The 25,646-nt window shown below is 44.7% G+C and overlaps 1 protein-coding gene across 2 annotated transcripts in view; it reads left to right on the top strand.

The window, feature by feature from the left end:
- Nucleotides 1-25,646, top strand: part of MYOCD (myocardin) — a 43,634-nt gene that overhangs the window by 10,909 nt on the left and 7,079 nt on the right. For both annotated transcript variants that reach the window (XM_069483268.1, XM_069483269.1), the window contains exons 3-7: nucleotides 7,203-7,378; nucleotides 9,956-10,081; nucleotides 14,123-14,376; nucleotides 15,490-15,643; nucleotides 22,960-23,892. In XM_069483268.1, coding sequence (XP_069339369.1) covers nucleotides 7,203-7,378; nucleotides 9,956-10,081; nucleotides 14,123-14,376; nucleotides 15,490-15,643; nucleotides 22,960-23,892 — 1,643 coding nt within the window. The remainder of the gene's footprint in view (nucleotides 1-7,202; nucleotides 7,379-9,955; nucleotides 10,082-14,122; nucleotides 14,377-15,489; nucleotides 15,644-22,959; nucleotides 23,893-25,646) is intronic.

A 25,646-nucleotide genomic window follows, 5' to 3' on the forward strand; every position in this document is an offset into this window, starting at 1 on the left:
CTGTCTCTCTCCCTCCAAGTTTCATTAAGGACCAGCAATTCTCCAACCCTGCCAAGGAACCTCCATAACCTAGAACCTCTCCCAACACAGGCAAGGAGATTTTTGACAGAGAACCACCCCCACCCTGGGATTCCCCTTGTCCCTCCCAGACATCACCCCTCTTGCAGTCGGCTGAATGACGGCACCACGCCTTTCCCCCTCTCCTTAGGGTGCCACTTGTTGATTTCACTCCCAACCTGCAGGTTTATTTTCTAAGTCAGTAGAGTTTTAACAGATCCCAGCTGGAGGAAACGCAGGCTCTTCACCTGACAGTGACATTCTGCAGAGAAATATGGGGCGTGGGGTCCTCAGGGCTGTGTCTCATAATGTGCGCCTCATTGCCTGTTTCCCCTTCATGGAAAACCACTAATCCGGCCAGAACACCGAATACAACAAACATGAAGTTCCATGGAAGGACAATTTATGAGAATAGAAATTATATCCTGGTGTTTGGCATGGCCTTATTCAGCTTATAAGTGGTCATTATTACCTAAATATCCCTCCGTTTTGAGCCCCCTGTGGGCTTGCTCTAGCTTCTTAACCCTCTTGCTGATCATCAGAGTATTTTCTTCACTTGACACAAACATCCCTTAGCTCGCAAGAAAGCCATCTACTGTCCAGGTGCCTGAATTCTGGCTGGAGTGAAACAGAGCCCAGGCTGGCTTTCCTGACTCTGCAAACAGTAGAAGGGGTCTGGTTTTCAGTCCGAAAGACAAGCATCTCCTCCGAAAGCATTCTCATCTTGTCCTGGGACTAGGCCAGTCTTCCCACCTGAGTCAGGCTTTCAGCTACTTTTTAAAAACCTGACCCATGTCTCAGAACATATAACTCCATGGTCAAAGATAAATTAATTCTTTCTATCACCGTAACCCTTTAATATAGAAAGCAACATTTCTGATCTCCCAGAGCTGGTCCAGGAACCATCCATTTCCAGCTGTCACTTCCATTTATAAAAGATTCTACACTCATCTTTGCTGGGCTGTGCCCCCATGCTTAGACTTCACAACAAAACCCTCCTATTCGCTAAGAATCTAGTCATTCTTCAGAGATGCTGAAAGTCTGGGGACTCTCTGATCACTCATTTTAAAGACAGACAGACAACAACCATGGCCCTGAGCCAGATGGTGGAGTTGTTTGCTTTGGCGTAAGGAAGAAAAAGTTTGCTTTGGCACAACTCGCTCATGGGCGAAACCCATCATTCCATAATGAGAAGTAATTTCTGAAGATCAAATGATCCTTGCGGGAAAGAGACACATGAAGGCACACAGAACAAATGCTTTTCTGAGGATGGTTCTGGGAAAGAGGTGGGGAAAGAGAATTAGGCTGCTGGTAGCGTAGAGGCTCGTGGGAGTGGCCGGGAGGGAAGGGTGAGCACGGAGAGAAGGCAGTTCCCACAGTCTGCCTTGGCTGCCTGGTGAATCGAAGGCTTTGCCCCTCTTGAAGTGATCTCGGGCATCTCTGGAAGGCGTAGGGCACGACCAAGTGGGGCCAAAGTTAGGCACGGGCTCCTAGAAACCCGAGGGGCAGCTCGAGGCGCTGGGAGGGGCTGCTGGAGTCCCATAAAAGAGGAAAGGGAGACAGGCGAAAGCATCTTCACACTCACACTTACTTGATGGCATTCTTCCTCCTAGACAATTAACCTTCAGAGCTGATGCCAGACGAACATTTATGCTGGTTAACTCTCTCCTGACTTCTGTGCTCCTAGAATCCATCACATATATCAAAAAACTCAAGGCAAATTTTTCAAGTGCTAGGGATCTGAGGAAAAGGAATCCTTGTTTGTCCAAACATTCACTTAACCTATTTATAATATACAAATAATAATTTAGGCATAACAATAATATTATTATAATGATAAAGGCATATGATCCCCTCCAAGCACAGTGAGCTTTGATGTGGATTAGACAATGCGATCAGTCTGTAGACGACGCCATGCTAAGTCTATTCAAGTATCTTTAGGTAAGAACCCCATTTAAAGGGCAGCTACTTTTACACGTCTGACTTCCTCCCTTAGAAAATGTATTTTGCTTCAGTCTCTTCCAGGAGGCTGTTAGGAGGTGGTCTGCGCGTGAATCAGACTAGCTGTCAGGCGAGGAGACAGATAAGCAGCAAGGTGCACTTCACATTCCACTGCACGGTTTCCTGCCCTTGCTGCGGGTCCCAGTAGAAAGGTAACCAGGACTCCAGCTATCTCACTTTAATCTTGGAATTTTAAATGTTTATGCAGAGGAAAGTACAACTGACTCATTCATCTAATCACTTCCAAGAGGGAGAGGGAAAGCTCAGAGTCGCCAGCCCAAGATCCCCAAGGGGCCAGTGCCCAGAGCCAGCCCCATGGGCATAGCCGGAGGGTGACGTCAGGGCTTCCCAAAGCAGGTTCTTGTCATCACACGGCCTGCCTGACGTGTCTACAGGGACATTAGCCAGCACACTGCTCTTCAGCAGCTCCCTGCCAGGCTCACGCCGTGGGAGATTGGAGCGGAGGCCCAGGGTCACAACACAGAGCCGATAGACGTGGCTGTTCCAGAGGCAGTCAGATAAGGTGGCCTCTGTCCCTCTCTGCGTGAGCCTGGCTTGAACCAGGAAGGAGAGGGAGTAACATGCCGGCCTTTCCAGGACACTCCTACTCCGGGGAAGGTCTGTCTTTGCTTTCCCAGAACGAACTTCTCAGGGCAAACCAGTTTTTCTGGCTCTGGAGTTGTGCCGACCTCTGCAAAGCTGACCATGGGACATGCGTCCTGGGTGGTCTATTTATTTTTGTGAATGTTATACTCGAGACAAGCAGAGGCTCCTACCAAAAATAATAACAATAACATCTAGAAATTATTGAACACTTACGCATCAGGGATTTTCCATATGTTATGTTACATAATCCACTTGTATTATTGTTACCATTTTAGAGATGGGGAAACTGAGGCTCAGAGATGTTGGCTAACTTGCCAACGGTCACTCTATCACCACAGTGGTAGAATCAAATTACAAACCCTCGTGTTTCTGACTCCAGAACCCAAGTCCTTACTGGCCACATCAAACGTCACATACATCATGTCAAAAGGAAGCCACAGCCCTGTGCTCGCGGGGCCGCTCCGCTGTTACCCAGAGGGGCTGAGCAAGTTAGCAGCTGTGGGATCTTCTTGCCCTTTCCCTGGGCTCCTGCCCTGGCACTGGCGAATCCACCCCACTCGTAGCCCTGAAGGAGTGGTGACTGCCAGGGCTCCCGTGGCAGAGCCTTGTGGCCTGGGCAGCCCCAAAGTGGTCCTCAGTGCAGCCAGGCGTCTTCTGACCTGGCACGTCACGCTTTTTAGACAGCAGTTGGGGGTCGTGTTTGGCGCCTCGGTGCTCACCCTGTGTTTGCTCAGGCGTCGGCGCCTGCCCTGTGTGCAGCTGCGTGCGCTCAGGCCTTCCTCATTGCATTGACTTCAGCAAGGGACCTCCTTCATGCTTGGTGTCACTGGACAAAGTAGACTACAGAGGTTGGCTCCTAACACAGTCCTCTCCCTGGGAGAATCTTCCTTCCCCTCATCCTACCCACCCCAACTCTGCTAGTCACCACCCTAGAATGCCTCCCCCACTGTCCCCACCATCGGCAAATGCCCCCTCTCTTTCTGCTGTGCACCCCTGACGGGCGCTTCAGTCCCCACCCAACCCCACCCCTCCTCCTGGGGGCTTCCTGGACGACTCCACACCACCAACACTCACCGTGCAGTCTGGCCTTGGACAGCATCTCTGATTTTGTCCCGTAGGACACAGGGACGTCCTTTCTCAAGGTTCTCCATCTCTCCTCTTTGCTATATCTTACCCGATTATGCTTCGGCCTGTCTCTGCTCCTCTTAAGTGGGAAGGCTGGAAATGAACAAAATTAACTAAGGAATGCTCTGTCCAGCCCTGGGGAAAGAGGCCTGATTACCTACACCTTCATTACATACTCTACTTCGGGGCTTTTCCACATCTTTTTAGTGCCTCCTCGACCTGAGGCACCAGATGCCAGGTCTCAAAGCGGTGGGCGATGGTGACTTACTGGTGGCAACAGCAGGGCTGCCACGGGCATCTCCCCCCTTTTCCGAGGGAAGTCCAAGTAAAATTCATCATGATCTTCCTTCCCAGACTCTTTGTTCCTCCTCCTTCTTTGTTCCTCAAAGTCGACATGCCATTCGGTTTCTCAAATTCCAAAAACTCAAGTAAGAGATTTTGTGGAATTATGGAGATGTCTTTAGTACACGATGTGTGCGGAAAAAGAAGAAACGTTGATCATTTTCTGTGCTTCCCCTGCCCTCCCTACCCCCAACCAACCAGGCAGGTTGACGATGTTCCCTAAACAACACGATGGCTTCACATGTTGTTTCCAGGGGCTTCCAGGGGCGAGGACTGATTTTGCTACCCCTCTGCCAGGTGGCTCTGAGAGTCCAAGGGCTGGAACTGTAGCCTGAGTCCAGTCCCCACATGACTGGGTGGACGGGGCCTTGCAACGTCCTCATGTACAAGACAGAGATGAGAAAATGTGCCCCGGTCTGACTCCCTGAACCGTTATGAGGCCCATCAAAAGTTGGGTGTTTTTGTTATTGCTGTACTATTAGGTGATACAAACTGCTATTTTTATCATTTGCTATCTCTCCACTTAAAATAATTACAGAGATTTGGGAGGGATAAGAGGAGAAATGACTCTCTCTTTCTCACACCCTTTTTGAAAAAATTTCTACTCATATATTAGAATCTGGGGACCACCTTGCAATTTGGCTAATTCCGCCTAATTTGCACACATTTGGGATGTGATACTCTGTGTGGAGATGAGAAAAGTGTCTGTCACATGAAGCATCTGTCAGACCACACAGAGAAGACCCATACCCACTTGGAAGGCAGCAAGGAGGGGATTTCAGACAATGAAGGGTCCTGTGTGGACACTCTGGGAATGTGCAGGTGCTGGCTCAGGACACGTGCCCGGTAGATCCCAGGGAAATGCCATGATTTCTGGGGTGTGGAGCACTCAGCTTTCACCCACCCACCCGCTCCCCTGCCTGCCAGGCCCTCAAGAGCACACATAATCCTTTTAACAGAGACAAAGTCCTTAATTCCACACATAAACTTGGACTTCAAATTTCAATGAAAACAAAGTTTCTAAGGTAAAGAAATGTACAGATTGACTTGACAATGGAAGTATATTCACGGAGTCAACTGGAAGGACCTTCCTTGGAAGATCTCAGACATGTGATCTCCCTAAGAAAGGAAAAATGGTGAATCAATTCATTGACGTTACGTGAAAATAACGTATAAAAGCCATTTGCAGAGCCTAGGTTTTGCGGTGAGGAAAGGGAAAAAGGAAGGGTATGGGCCAACTCTGAACCCTTAAAATAGAGAGGAAGGGGCTTGGGCCCAGAATATACCAAAGGAGAAGGAGAGTGACTTCTGATGTCTCCAAAATGTAGCATTTGTTCAAATATCCAATGAAACCTCTCTGCTAGGAAACAAATAGGTTTCAGACACAAATATGAGAAAATACTAACATTTATTTATGTTTAGTTAGAGACAAAGAGTTGTTTTATATTATTCTCTGTACTCTTTTACTATTTCAAATTTTTGTGGTTCAAAAAAAGTGCAAGGAGAAATTGAAAATAAAAGTACCCATCAATACAATGGAATACTGTGCAGCTATTTAGAAAAGAATGAGGAAGATCTCTATGTTTTCAACTGGAAAGATCTCCAAGAAACACTGTAGAATTTTAAAAAAGCAAGTTTCAGAATAGTATATTTCACCCAGTCCTATCTGTATAAAATACATTTTAAATTTATCTGTATATGTCCTTCTATATGCATAGAGTTAAATCTAGAAGAGGCAAGAAATCATTAACAGGAGGTAGATTGATACATTAGGCATTTTCCTCTGGTATGAATTTTTATGATGAGTGATTTATATTACTTTTATAATTATAGTAAAGCAATAATGACTTTTATGCTCCAACCCGTGGAGCAGAAATGCTAGTCACCAGGCCCTTCCTGGTGTTCCCACTTGCCCTGTCCTTGCATGGCCTCCTTCCCGATTTGACACTTGGACATCTGCGTGAGGGCCCGTGACAGATGCCAGCGGTGGTAGCGATGACAAGCCCAAAGCCACATTTGTTCCATTACTTCCAGCTCCTTGCTGCCTTTCCAATCGCCGCAGTGAGAGCCCCTCTCTCTTATCTGCACAAAGCGAGTCAAAAGTTCTTGTCCGTGCGATTGCGGAATACCGGGCTGGAAGACTTCCTGATAACACCTAAATTCCTCTAGCAGAGCAGTGCCTGCAGTCAGGTCAGAGAGCTACGTGGCTTCAGCACATTGTGTACTGTGCAGTCGGATAATAAACCAGATGAAATTTGGCAAATAAAAGCATAAGGGACATATAAGGATGTCATTACAGTCCCATCTGCTCTGATAACCCCTCAGCAAGACCACGCAGACGGCCGAGGAGTCTCTAGTGTGAGCCATCGAGCAGTTCCAAAATAGACACAAAGATAGGAGGAATAAAAAAAAAAATTCCAAATAATTAAAAAATAAGGATCAGGCTGAAGTTTCCAAGACACATTTATGACTTTTATAAACAGTCATGCATTAGTTGAATGGCTCTTTGGGACACTCTGGTGACATCAGCTAATTCTGACATTTAGGAATTTAAACTTAGTAGCTGTCCTGGCTTATCCTTATTAGCAAAGTTTGCTAAATAGTTTGTGCTCTGCGCCCTGCTTTATGTTTGAAGATGATGCAAATGGCAGGCTGTCATGTCAATTCCATCTCTTGTCACAAAACCGGAGGGGGACGGGCGCATCCTCCTGCCGTCTTCTCCTCTGACCCCATTCTGCAGCCTGCATTCCCTGTTCCTTCCTTCACCCTCCCCAACCAAGTTCCAGAAAGGTATGGGCTCCTACGGAAAATGGGAAGACATGCAGAAACCTGAACATAAAGTGTAATAAATGAAGACGGGGTTCCTACTGTATCACTCTTTCTCCCACACCAAACAGACCACTCTTATAAACACGAATTCCCATACAGGAAACCAGATAATTTAAACTCCGTCTTCACACTTGCCTGAACGTGAAACAAATCCGGGGAGACACATGTGTGCTTCCGATAGGGATGACACGCGGAAGCCTTTCCTAAGCCATTGACTCAGTTCTCGGGTTCCACGCCCACAGGTAACCAGGTGAGTTTCTCTAAGTCAGCGGATGCCTTTGCCTTCGAAGAGGACAGCAGCAGCGATGGGCTTTCTCCAGATCAGACTCGAAGCGAAGATCCCCCCGGCTCAGCGGGATCCCCGCCAGACGCCAAAGCCTCAGAGACCCCTTTGGCAGGCCCTCTGGGGACAACCCAGGTAAAAACAAACGAAACAAAACCGGTATCTCAGTCTGTCATCTCCTCACAGTCTTAAAATCAATGCTGTCACAGTTGGTTTGGCTTAGAGACCCCAGAGACGTCCCCTGGTGGCACCTGTTCATGCCTCTCTCACCCTCCTCAGCCCGGGGATCTGTGTGCAGCGGCAAAAGCCTCCGGAGGACACGAAACAAGAATCCCCAGAACTATAGCCTTTCACTTACCTTTTAAGCATCTACTCTGCCAAATAGATACCTTTTATCTCCATTTTTATGGACATAGTAACTGGGTCTCGGTGAGGTTAGGTGACTCGCCAACTCCAACCTCCCAGCTAGAAAGTGCCAGAGCAGGACTGATTTCAGAGTTCACGGTCTTTCCAGACATTGAGGAGTCGCTCTCGGGTTCCGGGGGAGTGGGGAGAAGGAAGTGCTGGCTACAGGCAGGGAGGCCGGTGTCGGTTCTACCTGTTGGCGCAGGTTTCTCTCTACCTACCAAGCCCGCTACAAAATCGACTTCCAGCCACAACCCAAGCATAACACTCACCTCTTTCTAGACAAATCTATAAACCCTCGAGCATGAGGAATATATACTGAAAACGCTCTTAAAACGCATTTGTAAATAATAGTGACTATGAACAACGGCTACTGCCATGGATTGAGTGCTCACTCTGGGCCGGGCAGCGCCGGGCACTTTACAGATGCTTCTCACTGGAGGTCACAGTTCCCTGCAGGTGGGTCTCATAGATGTCCATCCTGACGGAGGAGGGACTAGAGCTCTGTGAGGCTAACTGGGTGGTCTCCAGGAACACAGCAGTGTCAGCAACCCCTGGAGAATCCACCTTCAGAAGCCACACGCAGGCTGGAGGGGAGCCTCCCTCAGCTCAGCCCGATGGTATTCATGGAGCCCCGGGGAGGAGCGGAGCGTGGGCGTCCACGGGTGACGGGAGGAGCTGTCCGAGTGTGCAAGCGAGATGTGAGCTCCAGCTCCGCTTCCACCTGGAGAGCCCGCTGGCCCCCCACGCCCCCCCTTCAGGAAGAGTTTACTCCTCCTGGCCTCACGGGGACTGTACAATGGGCTGAAATTAGATATATTTGGAAATATTTTTTTCACTGAAAACCACTATACAGATATTCGGGACAGTTACAGTAATTAGTACCCAGGGCCCCGTTTCCTGGTTTGTCACGCCTGTGTTCACCCATCAAACCAAGCCTACAGCTGCCACGGAGACAGTGCGGAACGGGAGGGAAGAGGGAGGTCTGAACAGCAGAGCCCGAGATGTTCATGCGCTCCTTGTGCAAGCGTTTATAATCAAAGCATTCTTCCTTCCCCTGCACGCCGCAGCTGGTCTCGGCAGCCAGACTTCTTTGATAACATCAAACGGTCTATCAGACCATTTGTACGCATTATTCTGACAGTGAATTCCTCAGCTTCTGATTTAAGAATGGTTTCAGGAGAAGACAAGTTCTTTTCTGCTTCACCTTAGGAGAGGGGAAGAAGGAAACCAACACTGAACGGTGCCAGGCAGAATGCAAAACTCACTTTATGTCGTGTCACCAGGCGACCTTCTGTGACAGATGAGGACACTAAGGCTTGGAGAGAAAAAAACCCTTCAGGCCTTTGACAGGTGCCCGGCTCCAGGAGAGAGGCTCAGTCCTGACCCCCCGGGGGAGGCCCTGAGCAGCCTCGGCCCCTTTTGTCAGAGTTCCAGCAAAGGAATGTAGGAGAGGAGGAGATACGGAGTCCCTTTTTGGAGTCTGCCTCTCATAAAGGTTTTTATGACTCCACACACACACGCACACACAGACGTGTACAGACACATACATATACACACACATACACAGAGACACATATATTAACACACATATATACTGAACATACATATACATGTGTTTCTACACACATACACATAAATATACATACACGCGCACCCACACATATACACACAGACATGCCCACATATGTGTATACACACATATACATATGCACACACAGAGACACACGCATACATTAAAACACTTATATACCTAACATATACAAACATGTGTGTCTACACACATACATATAAACATACATACACTCGTGCGCACATATACACTCAGATACACACATACACACACTCACATATACTTTTACATACACACACACACACACACACACACACGTGCGCATGGACACACACTTTCCCTCCTGCTAACACCCTTTTCCTCTACCTTGTTTGTTGACCTACTTTCCCTGCAACTTCCTACACCCACTCTTCCCTCTTCCTTTCTTTCTCAATTCCATTATCAAGTTCAACAGGTGGACTTTGTCGCAGACAAGTGGAGCCCGCACACAGGGTGACTAGACATCCCAGTTTGCATAGAACAGGCCAGGTTTATATCTGTCTTCTGAAATCATTATTAGGAATGCCCCCTTTCTCTTTCAAAAGTGTCCTCAGTTGGATGACAAACCACACGTGTGTGTGTGTGTCTGTGTGTGTCTAAAGCAGCAGGGCTATGTGTAGGGGCTCTACTTTGACATTTCTGTGTCACACAACTTTTATTCCTGCGTACTAATAATGCTAAAATTTGCATTTCAGGATCTTGCTTCTGGCTCAGAAAATGACAGGAGTGACTCAGCCTCACAGCCCGGCCACCAGTTAGACACGGGGAAGCAGGGGCTTGGCCCCACCAGCACCCCCATCCCTGTGCATGCTGCTGTAAAGGTACGGAAGCGCCGGGCTCCAACCCCCGCCCCCGCCCCACCCCCGAGCCAGCTGGGCGTGGAGCTTTCTGAGTTAGGACGGAGGACATGAGGAGAGCCACACAGACCCATGCGTAGGTTCAGCCTACCAGGAATGTCTCAAAACAAGAGATGAGAAATGAGCCACCGGTGTAGGTGGACCAAGATTCTATTAGCCGTGCAGCAAAGCACAGGTCTTCTCTGCAACAGAGAAGCCCGTGTGTTTGCATTTCTTCGAGATCACAGCTCAGCCACATGCTTCTGACTTAAAAAATGTTATAAGCTCACCTTTGAGACACACACAGCTGATTATAATGCACGCAGGATTTGCAAGTGCCATAAAATAGGTATAGGGCAGCTGAATTTTATGCAAGGGAAGCAGCCCTGAAGAACCTGCAGGACATAAAACCTCTATCATTCAAGCCAATCTTCCTATAGAAATAAAGATGGGAGAGGGGTTACATTCATAGCTGCAATCATTTTAGCACATTTTTATGTAATTTTCTCAGCGTTATACCTTATAGCATACAGAATGTTCTCGCACCAATTAACTGCCTGGTAGTTACCCGGCCTTCTTCATAATGTTTTATCCCAAATAACTTCTCATTAATTTGGGAGCATGTTTTCTCTGCTCTAGTGCCTCCACTCAATGAATGCTGAAATGACTCGCATGGGATTTTTAAAAAGATTGTAAATTGAAGTAGGAATTGATCATAAAGTAACAGTTTTATGTTCTGAATTGATGATGGACATTTCAGTCTCCCAGTGAAGCTCCCCCACCAGACCACAAGAGGTTAAACCCAGCTTACGATTCGCTCAACTCAACAGGTCTGATATTGTATAACTATCCATGAATTTTGTTCCTTGCAGAGGAGGGAGGAGATGATTCACATTATTTCTAATGTATATAAACAGAAATCTAGTTAATATTTCTATCACAGTATTTAAATTTTGCATAATTCGAATTCGCAAAGTCTTCAACCTCACTGTGCTAAGGAAGTGTGATAGGGTCCCAGAGGAAGGACGGGTCACTCTCAGTGAAGCAGGGGGTTGATACAGACGCCCAGCTGGTCCAGGAGGACTGGCTGTTTGTACAAGAGCCATTGTCCCTTCTGATTGTTAATGCCTGTGCATTCCCAGTTGCTAAACTTGCATCACCTCTAAGTTCAGAGGATATCACAGGGCCTCTCAAAGAAGAAGGCAGCCAAGCTAGGGAAAAATTTCTCTACCCTGTTGACTTTAAAAGATTCGTATGAGGCTAATGAGAGAAAGCACAAGAACATTCCTTGGAACTAAAAATCCTATGTAAGCAAAAGGTACTCTGTAGTCTCTGAGAGTGTGTGTGCCAAAGTCAAATAAAACATGATTCCTGCCCTCAAGGAGCCTACAGTCTAATCTAATTGGGTCCTTAGACCACCACTAGCCCTAACAGTGTTTTGTGCAAATAAGAAAGACATGCCCCCAAGGACTTGAATAGATATTTCTCCAAAGATAGATAAATGCCAACAAGCACATGAAAGGATTCTCAACATCATTAGTCATTAAGGAAATGCAATCAAAACCACAATGGAATACCACTTCACACCCACTAGGATAGCTTTAATCAAAAATATGGAAAACAACAAGTGTTGATGAGGATTTGGAGAAACTGGGACCCTCATACACTGCTGGTGGGAAAGTAAAATGGTGCAGCTGCCGTGGAAAGCAGTTTGGCAGCTCCTGAATAATTTAACATAGACTTGCCACAGGACCCAGGAATCCCACTCCTAGCTGCACACCCAAAAGAACCCAAAACAGGTGTTCAAACAAAAACTGGTACATGAATATTCACAGCAGTACTAGTCACAGTAGTTAAAAGTTGGAACCAACCCAAATAGCCATCAACTGATGAATGAATAAGTAAAATGTGGTATATTCACACAATTGAATATTATTCAGCCATAAAAAGGAATAAAGTACTGATACCTGCTACGACATGAATGAACCTTGAAAATATTATACTGAGTGAAGAAGTCAGACGCAAAAGGCCACAGCTTATGTAATTCCATTTATTTGAAATATCCAAAATAGGCGAATCTATACAGACAGAAAGATTGGTGGTTGCCAGGGGCAGGAGGAAGGCAGGAATGGTGGGTGACTGCTATTGGGGAGCAGGTTTCCTCGTGGGGTGATGAAAATGTTCTGGAACTAGATAGTGGTGATGGTTGCACAACACTGTGAATGTACTAAAATGGTTACAACGGTGACTTTTATGTTACTTGTATTTTACCACAATAAAAAACTAAGTTCTCCTTCCCCCAGCTGCCATAGGCCCCCCTCAAAGCCAGCAGGAAGGAGAATGGGGCTAGATTTCAGTTTCCCTCACCCCTCAGCAGATGCACACCGACGTGACCACTATCCGGCAGCCTCAAAGGCCACAAGAGAAATGCAGACAGGAGACATCACTGTGAGTTAGAAAAGGCTTCCCAGGTGAGCCGAGGTTTGAGCCAGCCTCGAAGGACAGGCCAGAATCAGCAAGTGGAGACGTTGTTGCAGACAGAATAAAATTGCAAGGAAAAGAGGCAGGAGGTGCACTCTGTTGGAAAAGAAAAGCGTAGGCGGTTTGGTGAACTGCCTTCCTTGGCAGACTATAGAATTTGGACTTCATTTGGCAGAGCAGGGCCTGCAAATGGATTGGGGGCTACCAGGGTGGTGTGTTGGTTGGCAATGCCATGTGTGAGTGCGTGTGTGTGTGTGTGTGTGTGTGTGTTTGACTCAGATTGGCTTAAGGAAGTCTTGTACTTTCTAGCCACAGACCTGGGCCTCGCTGCTCCCTCTCACCTTACATTAACCCGGTTCACACATTCATGCCTGGGTGTCTAGCGCTGGAGTGGAGTCACCTCTGATCCAACTTTAGAAAGGTGAACGGGCTCTTGTTCTCTTGGCCATGCAGCCAAAAGAGCAAAACAAACACAACCTCAGTATCCCCTGTGCTCAAAAAGAGAATGAAACTACATATATCCATAGCTTCAGTAGTCTTTACCCCACTCTATCCAGAGAAAATGGTCTGATGGCAGTATCTTTTGGAATGCTCAGAGCCCGTGTACTAAGGCAACATAGAGACGGGGAAAAAAAACCTCCTGGACCTCTGACCTAACTGTTAGATGCAGCCAGAGCCGCAGCTCCACCCTTCCCAGACCAGCCAGGCCCAGGGTGAGGCCGGACGAGCAGCAGAGCTGGAGCACGGCTGGGCAGAGCTGGCTGCAGGAGCCCTGCAGAAACCCTCCAAGGACAAAAGACTGAGTAATTAACTAGAACACTAATCGATTAATGAGCAGGGAGAAAATAGAGCCACCAAGCACACAGAAATACTTGTGCTCATTATTCATTAGTCCCCAGGAAGAAGTCTCTTTGAGAAGACAAAAGAGCCGTCGGTGGTGGGATGCGCTGAGTCAAAGCAAGATGTAGGCTCCTTTGGATAAGGTCACATTCAGATGTGTGTTCCGTGGTTAAAATGGGGAAACTGCCAAGCCAGCTGCCAGCTGTTCAGGAGCCCCCTCTTCTGGACACCGCTGGTATCACACTTTCCCTCCAATGTGTTCCTTCACCATCTGTGGTCATGACATCCATGTTCTCCATTTCAACCTTCTGTAACAAAGTCTGGTTTGAAAATTTATTTTTTTTAACTGACAACAGGATGAACCTATTGCTTCCTAATGTGTGAAGGCCTTTTGATTTCAGGAGCAGGTTACAAATACAATTACACTGTTGAGCACCTGTTATTATTTCAATATTATCTTTTATAGTCTTTATTTTGATCGCTGGTCTCACTCTATTCCAGAAAGGACAAAATCCTGGAGCTATTTCTAAGATTCCCTGCCTGAGCAGTGTCCTTTCAGTGTGATGCATTTGCAGCAGATTTGTTCATTAGATACAGTAATGTCCTGGCGGTTCTTTGTACGTCATCCATCAGACCAAATCTATGATGCCAAGTTATTTTCAATCATCACTTAAAGCACATGTCATTTCCCCATTCTCTTTGCAGTCCAAGTCCTTGGGTGACAGTAAGAACCGCCACAAAAAGCCCAAGGACCCCAAGCCAAAAGTGAAGAAGCTCAAGTATCACCAGTACATTCCCCCAGACCAGAAGGCAGAGAAGTCCCCTCCACCCATGGACTCAGCCTACGCCCGGCTGCTACAGCAGCAGCAGCTGTTCCTGCAGCTCCAGATCCTCAGCCAGCAGCAGCAGCAGCAGCAGCACCGATTCAGCTACACTGGGATGCACCAAGCTCAGCTTAAGTAAGTCAGGCCAGCCTGGGATGTGGCCACAGGCAGAGGTTGGGAATGGTTTCTCTCTGAGACACAGGGCCAGCACCTTGGGACCCAGCAAGAAGCCCTATATTGCACCATGTCCTCATCTAGTATGTTTGGAATATGACTCTAGAAACCATACACACCTTTTCAGGACCTTATGGCCAGGAGGAAGCAAACACAGGTGTTCCAAGACCCCCAAAGGATGCCTGAAACCTTTGATAGTACCAAACTCTATATATACTGTTTCTTTCCTGTACATACATACCTATGATAGAATTTAATTTATAAATTACAAAAAGTAAGAGATTAACAATATTAACTAGTAATAAAATGGAATAATTATAACAGTATACTGTATAATTACTGTAATTAAAGTTATGTGAATGTGGTCTCTCTCTCTCTCAAAATATTTTATTATACTGTACTCATCTATTTTCGAACCATGGTTGACCACAAGTAACTGAAATCTTGGAAAACAAAACTGCAGGAAAGAGGGGACTGTTGTAAATCAATGCCCTTGATAAGAAGCCCCTTGGGGAAAAAGGAAAAGTATCAGCACTTCCAAACTGGATTGTGGAACATCTAAGAATGTGATATTGGAATTGTGAGCAATTCCAATACATTTCTGCTTTTGGAAGCAACAGAGCTGAACAACGGAGAGACAGCCTCCAAGATTGACTCCTGAGCCCAGGTTATGTGACCACATGGCTAGGTCACCTTTTAAACAGTCAATATCCCCCCGCTATGAATTTGAGATGGGGGTTCCTCACACGTTTCTGATCATCCGCAGGCCATGCTGGCAATTATGTTGAGCACTGAACACAGTCAAGCTTCCCTAGGCATGCTCCCCAGGAGATGGGGTGCCCTCTCCCATGTGCCCAGGTCCCCACCACTCCCTCTTATCTCCCCAAACAAAGCTCTAGGGTCACCTGCCACTCGCCATCTAGCCTGTGCTGTTGTTTCTCTTCACCCTGCCCTCCTCTGCTGATTTATTACCTGCCTGATCCTTGTAGGCAATTACTTCGTGATTTGCTCTAAATTCAAGTGATCTTACATATATTTGATCATATTTTAAGTGCCTCTTTGTTTGTTTTTTAGAGAACCAAATGAACAGATGGTCAGAAATTCAAACTCTTCTTCAACACCGCTGAGCAATACCCCCTTGTCCCCTGTCAAAAACAGTTTTTCTGGACAAACTGGTGTCTCTTCTCTCAAACCAGGCCCACTCCCACCTAACCTGGATGATCTGAAGGTAGAGGATTTGACATGATTTTCTTTTTTTCCTTTTTTTTTTTTTTTTTTTAACAAGTACAACAGTATATTGTTAACAGCATTTTTGCCTATTGATTTCTGGAGTAAGAGAGTGGGAGGAAAGAAAAATAGGGGAGACAAAGGAGTGATAGAATTTATGCTGCTGTGTTGAATACCCTGCTTGTCTTAGTCCGTGTTATGCTACTATCACAGAACACCTGAAACTGGGTAGTTTATAAAGCAAAGGAAGTTATTTCTCACAGTTCTAGAGGCTGGGAAGTCCAAGGGCATGGCACTAGCATCTGGCAAGCATCATCCCATGGCGGAAGGGTGGAAGAAGGAAGGGCAAAAGAGGGCAAGAGAAGGTGAGAGAGGGCGAGACAGAGAGACAAGGGGGTCAAACTCCTGAGATAACAGCATTAATCCACTCATGATGGTGGAGCCCTCAGGACAAAAGTCACCTCCCAAAGTCTCCATCTCTTAACATCACAACAATGGCAACCAAGTTTTCAGCACATTGAAACCACAGCATGGAAGAACAGAAGATTATAGGCCCTTAGCTCAGCTTTCACAGGCCATGCAAACTTGCGCTAGTTTTTACATTTTTCTGATTCTCAGGTTCCTCATTTGCATAAATGAGTTATTGTGAAAGTCAAGTGAAATAGTATACATAACGGAGCTTAGCACAGATTAGATGTGAGATTGATGTAAGCTTCCAGAATTCGCTAAACCAGTGGTCAATTCCATGATGAATTTTTACCAATTTCTGATGAAAGGAGAAAAATAAGAACCATGTAAAGAGCTTTTCATAAATCTAAGTGTGTTTCACATATCTAACTAACCTTTCTTCAAAGTACGTATTTCCTCCCAATGTTTTGAATCTTAAAATATCCTTTCCATTAGGAAATAATGATGGTAGTGAATAGAAGTTGAGTGTTTTTGGCAGGGTTTTGTTACTTTTTATTTAAAAAGGATATAATTAAATAAGGATCTTAGTTCTTACTGAACAAGATAAAATGTTGATGACCCAGCTGAGTGCAGTGGCTCAAGCCTGTAATCCTAGCACCATGGGAGGCTAAGGCAGGGGGATCACTTGAGGCCAGAAGTTTGAGACCAGTCCGAGCAACATATCAAGATCCCCCTCTCTACAAAAAATAGAAAAATTATCCAAGTGTGCTGGCACACACCTGTAGTCTCAACTACTCAGGAAGGCTGAGGCAGGAGGATCACTTGAGCCCAGGAGTTTGAGATTACAGTGAGCTATGATGACTCCATTGTACTTTAGCCCAGGCACTAGAGCAAGATTCTATCTCAAAAAAAAAAAAAAAAAATTGGTACCCTGATGCCAATAGTGTAATTTAATTATTTTCAATAATATAAATACAATTGAAATCCCTGAATTTGGGAACTTCAGCCCTAAAGCGTAGCAGCACGTTGTTAAATGATGTATGTGTGCTAGCAACTTACTGTGGATCACATGGATCTCAGCCCACTGACATGACACTGACCTTTGAGTTGAAGCTGGGTCCTTTCAGCATGTCATCCCTCTATCCAGCATTCACAATACAACTAGAAAAGGTGAATCAGTATCCTTTGACTTTTCGAACCTGTGAGCACAATTCAATTCCTCACCCCGTTTCCAATGATTACAACTGTTTATCTGGTTTCTGCTGTACCTATTACTCTCCCCAAAGGATCTTATAATTTTTCCCAAAAACTAAATTCTTAAAGGTCCCTATGACCTTCATCGTGCCAATCTTATGTCCCCTCCTCAGTGCTCAGTCCTTGTTAAGACCTTCATTCCCACTCTCAGTCCTCAGTCATTATTTTCTTCAGGGGAAAAGGTAGGATTGTGTTTATTTCAAATCAAAGGAAATTCTGTGGCTGCCAACCACCAACACCAGTAAATAAGATATATCTTGGGTCTTTATATCAAAGGCTCCTCTATTCCTTCCATTTGGATTAAAAATGCTTAGATTTCTTTTTTTTAATTTATTTTTAAATTTCAGAATATTATGGGGGTACAAACATTTTGGTTACATATATTGCATATGCATGACCGAAGCCAGAGCTACAAGTGTGCTCATCCCCCAGACAGTGCACTCCACACTCATTAGTTGTGAATTTACCCATCCCCTCCACACCCCCCACCTGCCTGACACCCGATGAATGTTACTTCCATGTGTGCACATAAGTGTTGATCAGTTAGTACCAATTTGATGGTGAGTACATGTGTGGCTTGTTTTTCGATTCTTGTGATACTCCAGTTTGAAGAAAGGGCTCTAGCTCTATCCAGGATAATACAAGAGGTATTAATTCACCATTGTTTTTATGGCTGAGGATTCACTGAGCGTGTTTTAATTTGGTATCCATAAACCTAAAAGAGAACACCAAGCTTATGATAATGCTCCCTGGAGCCATGGGTCACCCACCCTCCACTCCCCAAATCACAAACTCATAGAGATAAAAGTAGGCAATCTCACTGTGCAAGTGTTATGCTAAGTAAATATTTAATAAGCCAGACACAAAAGGACCGATACTGTGTGAGTCTACTTACAAGAGGGACCTAGAACAGGCAGATTCATAGACAGAAAGTAGAATGGTGGCTACTAGCGGATAATGGGGGGGAATGCAGAATAGTTGTTTAGTGGAGACAGAGTTTCCATCTGAGATGATGAAAAGTAATGGAGATGGAGGGTTGTGATGATTGCACAACCTTGTAAACGTACTTAAGGCCACTGAACTGCACGCTCAGAATGGTTGCATGATAAACTTTGTTATGCTTATTTTACCACCATAAAAATATTTTTTAAGTAGCCTATCTCTGGATGGAAGCCCTGGATCAAGTAGGACTGGAGGTGCCTTAGCCCCAGAGAAACATAGGCCAGACATGGTGCCATCTGTCTGAGCCCCCAGAGGCACTTCCGTCCATGTGCACATGCTCAGAATCCCCGGCTGGCGATGGTGATAATCATTAGCACAGGTCTAAGGAGATGATGGTGATGGTGGTGGAGGCTACCATTTTTTGAGCATGAACTATCAGTCAGACGTTCCCTATAGATTTGCTTTAATTTTCACCCTGCAAGGTAAGTTTTATCTTTCCATTTAAAAAGTGAAAATAAAAATCAAAATTTTAAAAAAGTTATGTGATAAGCAAGTTAACCAGCTTAGAAATGACAAAACTGGGGCTTGCACCTAAGGGACTGATTTCAAGGGCTTTGCTATTGTCATGAGAGATGAGAATGGGAAGGGAAGGATGGACAGGAGGGACCTTGGGTGGACTTAACCACTCACTGTATATATGGGGAGAGGCGTCACCTGCACCCAGGGAGAGTCACACCCATGGCAGAAAGAGGTTAAAGTGGGGGGCTGATGTGAAGGGACGGTGGCAAGTTTGTTGGGTTTGGAAAAGCTGAGTTGCAGGTACTAATAGGACACTGGATAGAAAAAGTCTAGCCAGCTTCTATCGGTAAGAAGGAGCCAAGCTGTGTAGTCAGGGGTAGGAACAGAAACTTCAGAATCCTGTGCAGTGTGGGGAGGGCTGGAGCTAGAGGACTGAATGAGGTGGAGGGAGAGCAAAACGGGAAGAGAGAGAGGGAAGGAGAGATGAGGAGTAAAGAAGCATATGATGCAACCACAATTAGGAAAGGGGAGAAATAAGAGGAATTGATGAAAGTGACCCCCCTGAATAGTAATTGGAAAGGTGATGATACAGTGAAGGTCATGCTTTCAAGAACTGTTCCTGTGTTGATACATAGAAGTAGGAGGGAGAAAGCACTGAGAGAAGAGTTTGATCTGTCATTAAAAAGTTATTAATTTTTATATCACAGTACATGGATTTTTTTTTTTTTTTTTTTTTTTTTTTGCATCCTGTTTCTAAAACTAGAGAGTGAGAGAGAGCATGCAAGAGAGAAAGAGAGAAGTTTAAAAACTGGGAAAACATTTAATGGACATTAGGAAATAATTGTTCATACTTAAAGTGTGGTAACTGTATCTTATCTATGTCTTTTTTTAAGAGTACTTATCTCTTAGAGATAGAGACCAGAATATTTAGAGATGAAATTATACAATTTGCTTCAAAATAATTCAGGAAAGATAGGAGAAGAAGTGGGTTGGAGTATAAAAGAAATAAGATTGGGCGTGAGTTGATAATTGTTGAAGTTGGTTGATAAGTACATGGGGTTCTTTAGACTTTTCTATCTACTTTTGTGTATGTTTGAATGTTTCCATAATAAATAGTTATTTATTTAAAAGTTATCAGTGATTAAAACATCAGTGAATGTAGCAAAGAGATATATACACACCTTTGTGCCAAACAAGCCCACACAGCATAATATTCTGAAATTTAAGGTAAATTGAACTCAACCAGTATTCGTTTTATTTTAGAATATGGGCTGCATTATTTAATAATGTAGTTTAAATTATTCAGTGCCAGAACAGATTCTAAAAATAAATGTAGGACCCATTAATTTTAAGTAATTCAAAATTAAAACAATAATGAGTTGCCATTTTGTGCTTTTTCAAACCAGCAAATCTAAAAGAAAATGATAAAACAATGCCAGCAAGGCTGTGGGGAAAATAGCATATTTATTGCTAGTATAAGTTGATTCAATCCTTTTCTGATAACTTTTAGCTGATTATAACATAACACATATTCACTGCTGACATATGATAGTGTATAGAAAAATAAACAGTATTTTGAAAGATAATTAAGACTCTCAGAAAGCATTACAGATTATAGTTCCTTCTAGATTGAAAATGCAAAAGAACATATTTTGTTTTAAAAAGATTGTTTTAAAAAAGTATGTGTACATAAATTTCTCACACACTTTTTTTAACACATCATGAACATTTTTTATAACTTTCAATATTCAATAACATTTCTATTTTTAATAGCAGCATATCACTCCACTGCCTAGTTAACATTGCACTGCTGGACATTTAACTAGCTGCCAAATTTTTGTTATTCAGAATATGGTTTCAGTGGCCTTTGTGCACACATTTATTAATTTTTCTGGTTATTTCCCCAGGCCAACTACATAGGAATGAAATTCCTGAATTAAAATATATTAATATTTTTTAGAGTTCTGGACACATATTGCTAAATTTCTGTTCTGGATGTTTATGCCAGTCTCTTCCCAGAAGTAGCATGTTAATGCAGCACTTCTCAAACATTAATGTGTGCACAGGTCACCTGGGCCCTTGTTAACATGCAGGTTCTGATTCAGCAGGTCTGGGGAGGGACCTGAGATTCTGCACTTCTAACTTGCTCCCAGTCAATATCGACATTGCTAGTCCAAGAACTGCAGTTTGAATAGCAAAGTATTAAAGAGCTATCTATTTTCCTTTTTAAAACATTTTTATGTATTTATTTTTGCCGCTACTTTCCTAACACAAAGTGTTATTATTGAGTTCTTCCTCAATTTAATAAATACAAACATCTGTACATATTCATTTTATTGGTGTTTCTTGTATTACTGATGATGATATATATACATTATTGGCCATGTTTTAAATTTTATTTTTGTTTGTGAAGAGCTGGATCATATCCTGTGCACATTTTTATATTGGGTATCAATCTTTTTCTTTTTAATTGATAAGCACACTGCATACACTAAGATTTTTAACACTTTATTTGTGCTGCAATTATTTTTTCCCCAAGATAGTTATTTGTGTTTGCATTTTGTTTATAGTTTTTTGACTTAAAGAAGTCTTAACCTTTGCTTTCAATACTTTTATGATTACTTTCTTTCCTTTTATGCTCAAAAGATATTTCCCTACAGTGTATCAGAGAATATTTCCATAGTTTGCTGTTTTACAGAACTATTGAAATTTAGGGGCTGGGCGCGGTGGCTCACGCCTGTAATCCTAGCATTCTGGCAGGCCGAGGCGGGAGGATCACTTGAGGTCAAGAGTTCGAGACCAGCCTGAGCAAGAGCAAGATCCCATCTCTACTAAAAATAGAAAGAAATTATATGGACAACTAAAAATATATATATAGAAAAATTAGCCGGGCATGGCACATGCCTGTAGTCCCAGCTACTCGGGAGGCTGAGGCAGAAAGATCGCTTGAGCCCAGGAGTTTGAGGTTACTGTGAGCTAGGCTGACGCCATGGCACTCTAACGTGGGCAACAAAGCGAGACTTTTGTCTCAAAAAAAAAAAAAAAACAAATTTAGGTATTTAATGTTTCCTGTTTTAATTACAGAGTTAATATATTTATGTGAAATATTTAGAGCTTACAGATAAGGAGAACCATTATTAATATTTGAGTATACGTTTATCTAGATACTTTTATATGCAAGCGTCAGTTGAAATATATATATATATACATTGTTTATATAATTTTTAGAAAAATAGAATCAATTCAAACTTTTTTCCACTTAGTAATATACCATAAATAATTATTCATCATCCATGTCAACAAATACTTATAACATCAGTTTTTTTGTTTTGTTTTATTTTTGAGACAGGGTTTCCCCCTATTGCCCAGGCTAGAGTGCATTAGCATTGTCATAGCTCACTACAGCCTCCAATCCTCCGGCCTTGGCCTCCTAAAATGCTAGGATTATAGGCATGAGCCACCGCACCCGGCCTATAATATCACTTTTAATGGATCTGTAGTATTCCATCATTTGCATACGCATCATTTATCTAACCAGTTCTCATATTTGTGGATATTCATAGTTTTCAATTTATGAGCATTATAAAAAATGCGGGGATAACATGTGAGTCAACATAATATTACAATAATAGTAAACCCTCACGTTACACAACTGTTTGCCAGACAGTACAAGTGCTTTACAAATTTTAAGCCATTTTAACTTTTGCAAAACTATATCAGGTAGGTATAATTACCTCCATTTCACAGAAGGGGAACTGAGGCACAAAGTGATTGTTGAGCTAATAACAGGAAGGGTCAGAATTTGGACTGACGGTCTTATCACCAGTACTCTCCCTCCATATATGACTATTACCAGCCAGTCGTCTAAACTAGGACATAAATGTTAGCATGGAGCCATGGTTCTCAAAGTCAAGTCCGGACTTGACCTGCACTCGGCTGGCTTTGGGACTATCGTTTGAGGGCTTGTGTCTAAACTCAGGCAGAAACATGGATAAGTAAAAAAGAATTGTTAAAATCAGGCAAAACCAATCTATATCAGGGATAGGAGATGAAATTGGAAAGAAGTATTACACAGAAGTGGATATTGTAAACTTGCATTTGTGATGTTTTAAAGCTCATTTTATTAACACAATAAACACACTTTTAAAAACATTGTTGTTAGTGAGCGTACTAACAGCGTCCTGGTTTCTTCAGGTCTCTGAACTAAGACAACAGCTTCGCATCCGCGGCTTGCCAGTGTCGGGCACCAAAACGGCCCTCATGGACCGGCTCCGACCCTTCCAGGACTGTTCTGGCATCCCTGTGCCGAACTTCGGGGACATAACAACTGTCACTTTCCCTGTCACCCCCAGCACGCTGCCCAATTACCAGTCCTCCCCCTCCACCAGCGCCTTGTCCAACGGCTTCTACCACTTCGGCAGCACCAGCTCCAGCCCCCCAATCTCCCCTGCCTCGTCCGACCTGTCGGTCGCTGGGTCGCTGCCGGACACCTTCAACGACGCCTCCCCCGCCTTCGGCCTGCACCCGTCCCCAGCCCACGTGTGCGCGGAGGAGCCGCTCGCCAGCAGCCTGAACGGGGCCTCCGCCGCCTCCGAGCTGGACGGGCCGGACTCCGAGAAGGACAAGATGCTGGTGGAGAAGCAGAAAGTGATCAACGAGCTCACCTGGAAGCTGCAGCAGGAGCAGAGGCAGGTGGAGGAGCTGCGGATGCAGCTGCAGAAGCAGAAGAGGAACAACTGCCCCGAGCAGAAGCCGCTGCCCTTCCTGGCCGCCGCCATCAAGCAGGAAGAGGCCGTCTCCAGCTGTCCCTTTGCATCCCAGCAAATCCCTGTGAAGCGACAAAACAGCAGCACGGAGACCCCGTCGCAGGCCTGTGGAGCTGCTCCTCTCCCGCCCCTGGGAAACGCGCACTGTGCGGAGTCCTCGGGTCAAACCGGGGTACTTTCTTCCACGTTTCTCAGCCCGCAGTGCTCCCCCCAGCACTCGCCACTGGGGGCCGTGAAGAGCCCTCAGCACATCAGTTTGCCCCCGTCGCCCAACAGCGCTTACTTCCTGCCCGCGCCTGCGGGGGCTCAGGGAGAAGCGCACAGGGTCTCCTCGCCCGGCAGCCAGGCGTGCCCCGCACAGGTAAGACGCCTCGCACCAGGCCCGGGCATCCCTCCTGCAAGTGTGGGATGTGCGTTTCCAACCACCCACGAGCTGATGTTGCAACTTCCAAGGTGCAGGGCCGACCGAGAGCCCGGCGGCAACTCCCAGACACTGTGATCCACGAGCCTTCACAGTAGACAAAACTCATCCTCCAACACAGGGATTAGCAAACGTGCTCTGTAGAAGCCCAGACGGTAAATATGTTTGGTTTTGCGGGCCACACCGTCTGTGCCACAGCTGCTCCGCTTTGCCCCTGTATCAGGAAAGCAGCCATAGACATCTTGTAAATGAATGCACGTGGCTGTGTTCCAATAAAACTTTATTTACAAAAACAAGAGGTGAGCAAGACTTGGCCTGTGGGCTGTAGTTTGCCGACCGTTGCTCTCAGGACTCCTTGGTGTCAAACCTTACCATAGGCCAACAAGTTCCTGAAGAGGGCCAAAGGGAAGTCACCAGACTTCACTCCGCTCTCTGTAATGATCTGCAGAGTGCAAATATTCACTGAGCACCTACTCTGTGTCAGGCCCTGTTCTAGTCTCTGGGGATTCGTGCTGAACTAGCCAAACACAAATCCCTGTACTCATGGGAAAACACTAAGCAAAATTTAAAAGTAAATTATGTAACATATCAGAAGATGGTACATCTTACGGAGAAAAAGTGGGAAGGAGATGTGAGGAGTTTGGAAGTTTGCCACTTTAAATAAAAGGGCCAGGGACATTTGAGCAAAACTTTGAAAGAGGTAAAGGCAACACCTTGTGGATATTTGGGGTGAAAGCAATGAAGGCAAAGGAGGGACAGCAAGTGCAAAGGTCCTGGGGTTGAAGCTTGTAGGGAATGTTCAAGGATCAGAAAGAAGGCCAGTGTGGCTGGAGCAGAATGAAAGGAGAGTCATAGGAGATGGCTTGGAAGAGTTACAAATTCAAAGACTAGACCAAAGTGATCAAAAAAGATTTTCCTTTTGCACATGAAGCTGAAGAATTACTAGGAAAGTTTATATAAGTTTATTTGAGAAAGAAAATTACACTATCAAAAGGTTCTAAAATCTATATTATTAGAAAAGGGATAGGAAGAAAACTCACATTAACTGGATACCTGCCACATGCCAAGTATTAGGAGGTATGTATATGAGTAATCTCATTAATTGTCACAACAACCCTGTGACCTCCAATTTATGGTTCTGTATTTGCCATCAAGGAGAATAAGGTTCAGGGAGCTTAAACCAGTTGTCCAGGATCACACAAACCCAAGATCAGTTGATTCTAAAGTGCATGCCCTTTTCACATGGAATATGTCTCTGCTCTGCGAGTATGAGGCGTGGCAAAAGGTAATGAGAATAAACTTTTACAAACCTACCAGAACAACACATTGCAACGAATGCTGCCCACTCCTCAGAGGGCACTGAGATAGGAAATGGGGCTTAAATGGATTGTCGTCATCATTAGCAAACATTTCTTGGGTGTGTACCGTCTGGGGCAACAAAGGTAAAAATCATTCTTGAGACATAGCTCTGGACCATAACTTTCAATTCTGATGACATTGGTACTCCCAAGAAGTGTGGTTTACAAAGATTCTTTGGAGACATTAAAACTTTCATGATAAAACGATAAAGAACAATAGAAGATAACACAACTGATCTATGCTTAGGACACTAAATGCTGCACAAAGTTGGTGGGGGAGGGGGGCAGATGGATCACAAGGGCTAGGAAGGTCCAGGAAGCTTTTGCAATGGGGTT

The sequence above is a fragment of the Eulemur rufifrons genome, chromosome 9 (assembly GCF_041146395.1).
Source record: "Eulemur rufifrons isolate Redbay chromosome 9, OSU_ERuf_1, whole genome shotgun sequence".
NCBI lineage: Eukaryota > Metazoa > Chordata > Mammalia > Primates > Lemuridae > Eulemur > Eulemur rufifrons.